A 12,609-nucleotide genomic window follows, 5' to 3' on the forward strand; every position below is an offset into this window, starting at 1 on the left:
TAGTTATTTGTATCTTTCTTCTTTTTTTGTCAGTCTAGATAAAGTTTTTTTTTTTAGATAAACGTTTTTCAATTTTGTTAATCTTTTTGAAGAACCAAGCTTTGCTCAGTGACAGTATCATAGCCAATAAGGTTTATTCGAGGCACGATTATTGCTAATTGAAAACTTTTTGAAGAGTCAACTTTTAGATTCATTAATTCTTCTGTTTTTCTATTCTGATTTTGCTTATCTGTTCTCTAATCTATATTATTTTCTTCCTTCTGCTAGATTTCAGGTTAGTGAGCTCTTATTTGTTTTTTCTTTCTTTTTTTTTTTTTTTCTTTTAGAGAGAGAGAGAGAGAGAGAGAGGCAGAGACACAGGCAGAGGGAGAAGCAGGCTCCATGCACCAGGAGCCCGATGTGGGATTCGATCCCGGGTCTCCAGGATCGCGCCCTGGGCCAAAGGCAGGCGCCAAACCGCTGCACCACCCAGGGATCCCCTCTTATTTGTTTTTGAGAAATAAAGTCAGGCTGTTTTGAGATTTTTTTTTTATATAGGCATTTTTACTCTAAATTTCCCTCTGAGCAGTTTTGATATACTGTGTTTATCTGCCATCATCCCCTCCTGAGTTACATGTATTTTATTTAGTTCTTCGGTATTTTACTTCTATTCTTAAAACACACATACACAAAATTATAATAGCATTATCATTTATACAGATGGTGTTTCTTTAGATTTTTTCTTTCTTTCTTCTTCTTCTTTTCTTTTTTTTAAGATTTTAGTTAATTATTCTTGATAGACACAGAGAGATAGAGACACAGGTAGAGAGAAGCAGGCTCCCTGCAGAGAGCCGAATGCAGAACTTGATCTAGGACAGAGATCAGACCTGAGCCAAAGGCAGATGCTCAACCCCTGAGCCACACAGGCGTCCCTATTTAGATTTTTCATAGAGCTTTTAATTTACTAGCTTACCATTTTTCTAGCATTCAGGGCTTCCTTCTGGTATCATTTTTATTTTCTGTAATAGAGTTTTCCTTCATGCAGGATCTATTCATTGTAAACTCTATTTTTTAAAATCTTAAAGTATCTTTCTCACCCTGTTTTGTGAAAAAATATTTGAGCATATGTAATCATATAGTGATAATTACTTTTTTTAATTCCCATGAGTTCCACCATTGTTGCACTATATATATGTCTAATGTCAGTACTCCGGAGGAGGGTGATCTCCTCTCTCTAGTTACATTTTAGATTTTCCTTTCTCTTCAGAATTTTGTACTTCTATTACATTGATGATGAATTTCTTTCTATTTATTTTGATACATTTTGTACTTTGTAGATTCGTGTATTCAGTTTTGAAAAATTGTTAACCATTATCTCTTCAGATATTGTCTCTCACTCATTTTTTCTTTTCTATTCTTCTGAGATTCCAATTGTAAGTATGCAATACTTACTCTATTTTTCCTAGTTTTAAGTCTCTTCTTCATATTTTTTACCTTCTTTTTTCCTGTGATGCATTCTGAGTAATTTTTAAAAATCTGACTTCTAAATTTAGTAGTTCTTTCTTCTGCATGTATTCTTCTATTTTATATATCCATTGACTTATATTTTTTAATTTCTGAAAATTCTATTTGGTTTTCCTTCAGATTAAACTTTTCAGTCTTGTTGTTTGAGTATTCCTATGATTCATTCATATATATCTCTTTGAACATTAAATGATTTTTTAAAAGATTTTATTTATTTATTTAAGAATTTAAGAGAGAGAGCACAAACAGCAGGTGGGAGGATGGGCAGAGTGAGCGGGAGAAGGAGACCCCCCAGTGAGCTGGGAGCCCAACTTGGGGCTGAGATCATGACCTGAGCTGAAGGCAGACATTTAACCAACTGAGCCACCCAGGTGCCCCTACATGATTATTTTATATTCACTGTTAGATGATTCCAATATTTGAAGTTTATAGGGGGTGCTGACTCTTTTTTTGATAATTTTCCTGTTTTTTTGGCACTCTAAGCTTATGTTTAATATTTTTTTAAATTTTTTTATTTATTTATGATAGTCACACAGAGAGAGAGAGAGGCAGAGACACAGGCAGAGGGAGAAGCAGGCTCCATGCACCGGGAGCCCAACGTGGGATTCGATCCTGGGTATCCAGGATCGCGCCCTGGGCCAAAGGCAGGCGCCAAACTGCTGCGCCACCCAGGGATCCCATGTTTAATTTTTTTTTTCAGATTTCATTTATTTATTTGAGAGAGAGACATAGATAGTTACAGAAATAGCGAGAGAGAGTAGGAGCAGGGAGGAGAGGGAGAAGCAGGCTCCCCACTGAGCAGGAAGCCCTACACAGAGCTCCATCTCAGTACCCTGGTATCATGACCCGAGCCAAAGGCAGACACTTCACTTAGCCAACTGAGCCCCAAGCTTATATTTAATCTTAATGTAAAGAAAACTAATGCCTTACTTGGGTTTGTGTTCCTCCAAATAATAACTGCATTAAGCTAGACTAAACTTTTGTTTCAGGATCTTTCAGGTTCCTAGCTTTATTTTGGGATTTTAAGTTCTCCCCTAAGAACTACTTATCCTAGCCCCATTTTCCCAACCATTAAACCTGTGTATTAGCACTGCTCTTGCAGAAATTTTCCTCTTTGCTTGTGCTTATCACTTGGGTTTTGGCTCTCAGCATTTGGTTTTCTTTTTATGGGGGGAGGGATCATAGAGGGTAGGGAATGACCTTTGACGTTGTTACTTGTAGCAGCTCCCAGTCTCAAAATATTTTGTTTTAGATCAACTTTCTGTTTCTTGTTTTCTAGCAAGAGAGCCTTCTATTACCTAATATGCCATTATGCCATTAGTAGAACTTTGTTTCATTTTTTAAACCATATATAAACGATATTATTCCTAAATTTTATATGTATCAATAAAAAATTCAAAATAGAACCAGAACATTATAAAATAAAACTGCTCTTACTTCAGAGGGTAAGAGTTTTGGGGATTTTTATAGTAAATTAAATAGAATACAAGTGATAATTTAAAATCTTAGAAGCAATTTTAAGATATTTTATATTTATTAAAAATAAGACTGATTTTTAACCTATTACAATTTATGATTAGAAGTATTTATAATATTTTGGAAATATGAAATGAAAACCTTGTAGATTTCCTGAAATGGTTAATTTTGCAAATGTATGTGTGGATGCTATCACAGAAGAATAAGTTTTTAGTGTATTCAAAAACATGTACCAACTAAGTCTTTTTAAAAAATTATTATTTTTTAAATTTATTTCCAACTAAGTATTAAGTACAAGATATATAAATTTGTATTAGTGCTTAGGATGATTGAATTATTGTATATCCTGGTTGTGATGTGGTCACATGTGTTAAAATCCATAGAACTATACACCAAAAACAACAAAAAATTTAATTTAATGCATATTAATTTTAAAAGACAGTTTTCAGGATTTTTATTTTATTTTATTTTTTTAAAGATTTTATTTATTTATTTGAGAGAGAAGGCACACACAGTGAGGAGGGGGCCAAGGAAGAGGGAGACAAGGAGATTCCATGTTGAGCAGGGACTCCAGACTTGGGGCTTGATCCTAGGACCCTGAGATCATGACCTGAGCCAAAGGCAGATGCTTAACCGACTGAGCCATCCAGGTGCCCCAATTTTCAGGGTTTTTTTTTTTTTTAAAGAATTTATACCGTCTTATGAAAAATAAAATTAAATGTGTGGGTTCTTAAAAATGTTACGTGAAGTTTATTTTATGTTAAGGTAATAGAGAATTAAGTATTCGTTATAATATATTAGGCCAAGGTTTCTGAACCTCATCACCATTGACATCTTTGTTGTGGGGGCTACCTTGAGCATTCAAAAATATTTAGCAGGACCTCTAGCTTCTCCCTGTTAGATTCCAGTAGTGTTCTGCTCTCAGTTTTTGACAACAAAAATATTTCCAGAAATTGCCAAATATCCCCAGGGGGCAGTGTGTGTGTGTGTGTGTGTGTGTGTGTGTGTGTGTTTAAAGACAAAATCACCACCAGTGCTAACCACTGTACTCAGCCTATGTGGCTCAAACTTTTTGGAATACATATTTCTTTATTTTCAAAGTTTGTCAAGCCAATATTAGTGGTATAATGTATGTTATGGTAAAAGCCATGTGTATAAAATCTCTACACCAAAACATCTTTTCTAAAATTATCTAATACATACCCATGAAATTATGCATTTTATGAAATTAAGAACCTTTATTGGTATTAAATCTTTGTAAAATGAGAATTTTAGAAGGATTTGGAAGAGTGAAAAATACCTGTCCCATAATAACAATCTTAATTAACCAGTACATGAGTGTAATTAAGAGTAAGATGAGGGAGGGGGATCCCTAGGTTGCTCAGCAGTTTAGCACCTGCCTTTGGCCCAGGGAGTGATCCTGGAGTCCCGGGATCAAGTCCCTTCAGGCTCCCTCCATGGAGCCTGCTTCTTCTGTCTTTGTCTCTCTCTCTCTCTCTCTCTCTCTCTTTCTGTGTGTGTGTGTGTGTGTCTATTATGAATAAATTTTTTTTTTTTAAAAAAAGAATAAGATGAGGGAACTACATAATGGTAATCTCTGCTTTGCCTTAAATGTGTTCTGGTGCTTTGGCAAGTCATTTACCAAAAATGTTTATTTTCCTTATAGAATGGAAATGATTGGGCAGCCCGGGTGGTTCAGTGGTTTAGCACTGCCTTCAGCCCGAGGATGTGATCCTGGAGACCCGGGATCGAGTCCCACGTGGGGCTCCCTGCATGGAACCTGCTTCTCCCTCTGCCTGTGTCTCTGCCCCCTCTCTCTCTCTCTCTCTCTCTATCTGTCTGTCTGTCTCTCATGAATAAATAAATGAAATCTTAAAAAAAAAGAGAATTCCCTTTAAAAAAAAAATGGAAATGATTTAACCTGAATTTTATAGGGTAACACAATAGAGGAAATGAGAGATTTATTTAAGACAAACATTCCATAAAAATGTTAAGTGCTTTAATCACATACTTATATTTTTTCAGCTACTAAATAAAAGAAGAAAATGGAATTGAATATACCAGCATGGAACAGGCTAATGATTCACTAAGAGTCAACCGTAATGATTCCGAAGAATCAAAAACAGCTTCTCATGTATATGAGGTAGGAATTCAACTGGGAACTTTTTTCCATTCCATTTAACAACTTTTTCAGGATGCCTAGATGGCTCAGTGGTTGAGCATCTGCCTTTGGCTCAGGGTGTGATCTCAGAATCCTGGATTGAGTCCCACATGGGGCTCCCTGCAGGGAGCCTGCTTCTCTGTCTGCCTGTGTCTTTGCCTCTCTGTGTCTCTCATTAATAAATAAATAAATCTTTTTTTATTTTTTTTTAATAAATTTTATTTTATTTTTTATTTATTTATGATAGTCACACAGAATGAGAGAGACAGAGTCAGAGACACAGGCAGAGGGAGAAGCAGGCTCCATGCACTGGGAGCCCGACGTGGGATTCGATCCCGGGTCTCCAGGATCGCGCCCTGGGCCAAAGGCAGGCGCTAAACCGCTGCGCCACCCAGGGATCCCAATAAATCTTTTTTTAAAAATGTTTTTTTACATATAAGAAATAGTGTTATATTTGTTATATTCAAGACTGTTAACCTTTATCCACAATTCTATTATATATTTAATTTTATTATATAGAGCTTTTTTAATGTATTCATAAAAATCTACATATTAAAAGTCTATTTTGAATTACGTATCATGATTTCAGGTTGTATTCCCACGGACAACTTTATTTCAATAAAACTGAAATAAGGGATCCCTGGGTGGCACAGCGGTTTGGCGCCTGCCTTTAGCCCAGGGCGTGATCCTGGAGACAAGGGATCGAATCCCACATCAGGCTCCCGGTGCATGGAGCCTGCTTCTCCCTCTGCCTGTGTCTCTGCCTCCCTCTCTCTCTCTGTGTGACTATCATAAATAAATAAAAATTAAAAATTAAAATAAAATAAAAAAAAACTGAAATAAAATATAAAAATCAACAATTTCACTTAAGAATTGCTTTCTGTCTATATGAGTATATATGAATTGGCAACTCTTGGAAAAAGCAAAGTTACTGAAAAATTAATCTTTCTATTTTTATTATAACATTCTATATATTTTATTTTAAATTCCACTATAGCTAACATATTATGTTAGTTTTGGGTGTACAATTCAGTGATTTCATATATCACCCAGTGCTCATCACAAGTGTACTCCTGGGGTGCTTGGCTGGCTCAGTTGGTTAGGCATCTGGCTCTTGATCTCAGCTCAGGTCTTGATCTCAGGGTTGTAAGTTTAGGCCCTGTGTTGGTCTTCACGCTGGGCATGGAACCTACTTAAAAAAAAATTTATAAAAAAACTAAACAAACCCAAAACAAGTACATTCTGTAATCCTCATCTCTTATTTAACCCATTCACCTGCCCCTCCTTCTCCTGGTAGCCATCAGTGTGTTCTCTATAATTGAGAGTCTTTTTCTTACTCTCTCTTTTTCCCTTTGTTCATTTGTTTTGTTTCTTAAATTCCACATATGAGTGAAATCATATGGTATTTGTCTTTCTCTGACTGACTGACTTCACTTAGCATTATATTCTCTAGGTCCATCCATATTTGTTGCAAATGGCAAGATTTGATTCTTTTATATGGCTGAATATCCATTCATCAGCCAGTGGGTGCTTAGGCTGTTTCCATAATTTGGCTATTGTAGATAATGCTGCTATAAACATGGGGGTTCACCTATCCCTTTGAATTAGTGTTTTTGTATTTCTGGATAAATACTCAGTAGCTTGATTACTGAATCATAGGGTAGTTGTACTTTTTTTTTTTTTTAAGATTTTATTTATTCATGAGATTACACAGAGAGGAGAGAGAGAGAGGCAGAGACACAGGCAGAGGGAGAAGCAGGCTCCAGGCAGGGAGCCCGACGTGGGACTTGATTCCGGGTCTGCAGGATCATGCCCTGGGCTGAAGGCAGCACTAAACCGCTGAGCCACCTGGGCTGCCCTGTATTTTATTTTTTAAAGATTTTATTTATTTATGAGAGAGAGAGAAAGAGAGAGAGAGAGGGGCAGAGACACAGGGACACAGGCAGGGGGAGAAGCAAGCTCCATGCAGGAAGCCTGATGTGGGACTCGATCCCGGACTCCAGGATCACGGCCTGGGCCAAAGGCAAGTGCTAAACTGCTGAGCCACCCAGGGATCCCGGGTAGTTGTATTTTTAATTTTGAGGAATGTCCATACTGTTTTTCACAGTGATAAACTTCTATTTTTTTTTTTTTTTAATTGTAACATTAGGGACACTGGGCTGGTTCAGTCAGTAGAGCATGCTGCTCTTGATTTTGAGTTTGTGAGTTGGAGCCCTGTGTTGGGTGTAGCTTACTTGATAAAATCTTTTTTAAAAAATTAAAAATACGCATTGTGACATTATATTTTACAAACACCCAAGTGCTTTTTTTTTTTTTTTCTTTGCAAAAGCATCTAACCTGTATGGACTCCAGGGATCCTTCCTTTGGACAGAATGATTCTCCTAGAGATTTACCCATCACTTCTCATGAAGCAGATAATTCACTCACATCACAGAATATACCAGGGGCCCTGACTCAGACACAGACTCTTTCTGCAGAACAGTTCCATCTAGTGGACCAAAATGGGCAACCTATACAATATGAACTCCAGTCATTGGGGGATTCTAATGCACAAATGGTGAGTGTATTTTAGAAATAACTTGTTTTATGCTATTAAGCAAAATATAATAACCTTATTAGATCACCTTTATTTCTTGAAACTGTTGATTTGCATTGCTCTGAAAATACTGTTTCCATGATGTTCATTTTTAAGTTATGTGAAGATTTTAAAAGATTTCCTAAAAAAAAAAAAAAAAAAAAAGATTTCCTTTTAGGACTACTTATAGAATGCTAAACCAATACTTCCCAGCTACTATGTCTAGGTACGCTGTCACTTTCAGATTACTTGGAAATGTGTCATAATTTGTAACTAGTGCCAGCATTTACATGTAACTTTTATTTATTTTTGTGTATACATTTGACTGAACTCAAGGTTATTGCTTTACCTACCTCTCAGTCACTAATTTGCAGTCTCTTAAAGCAAAAGAAAGCAATGGAAGTACCAGTGGTATACTGGCAACTAGACATACCTTTACTAATGGGTAGATATGTATGTACCATGTAAATAACAATGCATTAAAGTGAAAATATTGCTTTAAACTGTTAGCTGAAGTATTTATGGCCAAGTTTATAGTTTGAGTAGAAGAAATGAAAGATGGTTTTGATTAAAATAAAGATAATTACTAAGAAAAACTTTTAAGTTTCTTTCTGATTAATAAGAATATCCTTACGTTAATTATATGAAGAATGACATATCTCTTGTTTACCTGTTTCCCAAATTTTCTACAATGGGTATTTATTAATTTCATAATAAAAATTATGTTAAAGATTATAACTTCAGTTATAAGTTATACCACAGGTGAGCAACCATTTTACCTAAAATTAATCCCTCTTTTGTTTCCATTCTAGAGTTAATCTATGTCCTATTGTATGAAGGGTTATTTTAAAAGCACATTAAAGTCATTTTTTTTAGTCTAAAAAATGTTAGAGTTCCCATTCTCTTTGTAATCGTATTAAACTTTCTATACAAAGTGGTCATAAAGGTGATTTGTCTGAGGTAGGAGATAATGCAGAGGGTTATCTGAAGCTATGAAATAGAAGATCTATGGCATGAAGCATGGAAATAAATGTAAGAAACAGAATATAAGAAAGTATTTTCAACATTACTTTGGCTATTTGGGGTCTTTTCTGGTTCCATACAAATTTTAGGATTATTTGTTCTAGCTCTGTGAAAAAAGTTGATGGTATTTTGATAGGGATTGCATTGAATGTCTAGATTGCTCTAGGTAGCATAGACATTTTAATGATAATTGGTCTTCCCCATGAGCATGGAACATTTTTCTGTAACTTCCTCAATGTCTTTCTTTTTTTTTTTGTTTTTGTTTTTGTTTTTTTTCCTCAATGTCTTTCATGAGTGTTCTATGGTTTTCTGAGTGTAGATCCTTTGTCTCTTTGGTTAGGTTTATTCCTAGGTATCTAAGCATTTTTTATGTAATTATAATGGGATTGACTCCTTAATTTCTCTTTCTTCTGTCTCATTGTTGGTACATAGAAATGCAACTGATTTCTGAACATTGATTTTATTTTTTTTAAAGATTTTATTTATTTATTCATGAGAGACATAGGCAGAGGGAGAAGCAGGCTCCATGCAGGGAGCCTGATGTGGGACTCGATCCCAGGACTCCAGGATCTCGTCCTGGGCCAAAGGCAGATGCTCAACTGCTGAGCCACCCAGGTGTCCCTGTGCATTGATTTTATAACCTGCCTCTTTGCTGAATTCCTGAGAGTTCTAGCAATTTGGGGGTGAAGTCTTTTGGGTTCTCAGCTGGTGGCATCACAATTCCAGACTTTAAATTCTATTACAAAGCTGTGATCATCAAGACAGTATGATACTGACACAAAAACAGATACATAGATCAATGGAACAGAATAGAGAACCTAGAAATGGAAAATCAACTCTGTGGTCAACTAATATCCAACAAAGCATGAAAGAGAATCCAATGGAAAAAAGTCTTTTCAACAAGTGGTATTGGGAAAATTGGACAGCTACATGCAGAAAAATGAAACTGGACTATTTCTTACACCATATATAAAAATAGACTCAATATGGATGAAAGACCTAAATGTGAGACAGGAATGCATCAAAATCCTAGAGGATAACACAGGCAACAATCTCTCCGACCTTGGCTGCAGCAACTTCTGACTAGAAATCTCCAAAGGTAAGGGAAACAAGGCAGAAATAAACTATTGGGACTTCATCAAGATAAAAAGCTTTGCACAGCAAAGGAAACAGTCAACAAAACCCAAAGACAATATATTGAATGAGAGAAAATATTGCAAATGTTTTATCAGATAAAGGCTAATATCCATAATCTACAAAGAATTTATCAATTTCAACCCCCCAAAAAGAAAACAAATCCAGTCAAGAAATCGGCAGAAGACATGAACAGACATTTCTCCAAAGAAGACCTACAAATGACCAACAGACTCATGAAAAAATGCTCGACATCACAAAGCATCAGGGAAATACAAATCAAAACTACAGTGAGATAGCATCTCATACCAGTCAGAATGGCAAAAATGAACAAGTCAGGAAATAATAGATGTTGAGGATGTGGAGAAAGGTGAACCCTCTTCAGCTGCTAATGGGAATGCAAGCTGGTGGAGCCAGTCTGGAAAACAGTATGTAAGTTCCTCAAAAAATTGAAAATAGAGCTACCCTATGACCCAGTAATTGCACTACTAGGTATTTACCCAAAGATACAAATGTAGTAATCCAAAGGGGCACCTGCACCCTAATGTTTGTAGCAGCAATGTCCAAAATAGCCAAACTATGGAAAGAGCTCAGATGTCCATTGACAGATGAATGGATAAAGAAGATGTGGTGTGTATATATGTACACACACACACACACACACACACAGAGTGGAATACTACTCAGCTATCAAAAAATGAAATCGTGCATTTGCAAGGATATGGATGGAACTAGAGGATATTATGCTAAGTGAAATAAGTCAATCAGAGAAAGACAATTATGATTATGATCCTACCTATATGTGGAATTTAAGAAACAAAACAGAGGATCATGGGGGAAGGGAGGGAAAAATAAAACAAGACAAAATCGGAGAGGGAGACAAACCATAAGAGACTCTTAATCATAGGAAGCAAACTAAGGGTTGCTGGAGGGGAGAGGGTGGGAGGATGGGGTAACTGAGTGATAAACATTAAGGAGGGCACGTGATATAATGAGCACTGGGTGTTATATAAGACTAGTGGATCACTGACCTCTAACTCTGAAAGTAAGAATACCCTATATGTTAATCAATTGAATTTAAATTCAAAAATAATTTTAAAAAATAAAGTTTAGGAAAGATCTATGAAAAAACAAAGAATGAAACTAGACTGTTTTCTAACGCCATACACAAAGATAAATTAAAAATAGATTGAAGACCTAAATGTGAGACTCAACACCATAAAACTCCTAGAAGAGAGCACAAATAACTCTGACATAGGTTGTAGCAACTTTTTTCTAATTAGATCCCCTGAGGCAAGGGAAACAAAAGCAGAAATAAAGTATTGGGACTTCATCAAAATAAAAAGCTCTGCACAGTGATGGAAACAATCAGCAAAACTAAAAGGCAACCTTCAGGATGGGAGAAGATATTTGCAAATGACATACCTGATAAAGGGTTAGTATCCAAAATATTTAAAGAACTTATAAAACTCAATACCCCAAGAAACCAATTAAAAAATGGGCAGAAGACACAAACAGACATTTCTCCAAAGAAGACATACATATGGCCGACAGACACATGAAAAGATCAACATCCTGATCATCAGGGAAATGCAAATCTAAACTACAATGAGATTCCACCTCATACCTGTCAGAATGGCTAAAATCAACAACATAGGAAACAACAGTGTTTGCAAGAATGTAGAGAAAAAGGAACCCTCCTCATGCACTGTTGGTGGGAATGAAAACTGATATAGCCACTGGGGAAAAAAGTATGGAGTTTCCTCAAAAAGTTACAAATAGAGCTACCCTATAATCCAGCAATTGCACTACTGGATATTTAACCAAATACAAAGACACTAATTCAAAGGGATACATGCACCCCTGTATTCATAGCAGCATTTTTTACATCAGCCAAATTTTGGAAACAGCCCAAGTATCTATCTACTGATGAATGGATTAAGAAGAATGAGGTATAGATACAATGGAATATTATTCAGCCATTAAAAAAATAAAATCCTGGGGATCCCTGGGTGGCTTAGCAGTTTGGCGCCTGCCTTCGGCCTAGGGCGTGATCCTGGAGTACTGGAATCAAGTCCCACATCAGGCTCCCTGCATGGATTCTGCTTCTCCCTCTGCCCGTGTCTCTACCTCTCTCTCTCTCTCTCTCTCTCTCTCTGTCTCTCATGAATAAATAAAATATTTTTTTAAAAAAATTAAATCTTGCCATTTGCAACAACATGGATGGAGTTACTATAAAGCTAAGCAAATAAGTCAGTCAAAGGCAAATTTCACTTACATTAAACTAAATTTCACTTAAGTCAGTCAAAGACAAATTTCACTTAAAAGTGGAATTGAAGAAACACAACAAAAAAAAAACACAACAAAAAGAAACAAAACAAATGAACAAAGAGGGAAAAAAAGAGACAAACCAAGAAACAGACTCCTAACTATTGAGAACAAACTAGTCGTTACCAGAAGGGGAAGTGGGTGAGGAAAAAGGTAAAATAGATAATGGGGATTAAGGAGTGCCCTTATCATGATGAGCACTGCGTGATTTATGGGATTGTTGAACCAGTATACCTGGAACTAATGTAACATTGTATGCTAACTGGAATTAAAATAAACATTTTAAAAGGCAGTGATGTTTTGGGAAATATAGTGGAAATTTCGGGGGGTTTTGTTTAATAGACCATTTTTTAGAGTAACTTTAGGTTCAAAACAAAACTGAGCAGAAAGTATAGAGATTTCTCATAAA

General features: G+C 36.0%; 1 protein-coding gene and 1 pseudogene across 15 annotated transcripts in view; both read left to right on the top strand.

Moving 5' to 3' along the window:
- Window positions 1-12,609, top strand: part of CARF (calcium responsive transcription factor) — a 97,691-nt gene that overhangs the window by 14,896 nt on the left and 70,186 nt on the right. For all 15 annotated transcript variants that reach the window (XM_038585420.1, XM_038585421.1, XM_038585419.1 and 12 more), the window contains 2 exons: window positions 5,005-5,122; window positions 7,470-7,697. In XM_038585420.1, the coding sequence (XP_038441348.1) occupies window positions 5,045-5,122; window positions 7,470-7,697 (306 nt within the window). In that variant the 5' untranslated portion in view covers window positions 5,005-5,044. The remainder of the gene's footprint in view (window positions 1-5,004; window positions 5,123-7,469; window positions 7,698-12,609) is intronic.
- Window positions 98-199, top strand: LOC119867975 (annotated as a pseudogene).

The sequence above is a fragment of the Canis lupus genome, chromosome 37, assembly GCF_011100685.1.
Source record: "Canis lupus familiaris isolate Mischka breed German Shepherd chromosome 37, alternate assembly UU_Cfam_GSD_1.0, whole genome shotgun sequence".
NCBI lineage: Eukaryota > Metazoa > Chordata > Mammalia > Carnivora > Canidae > Canis > Canis lupus.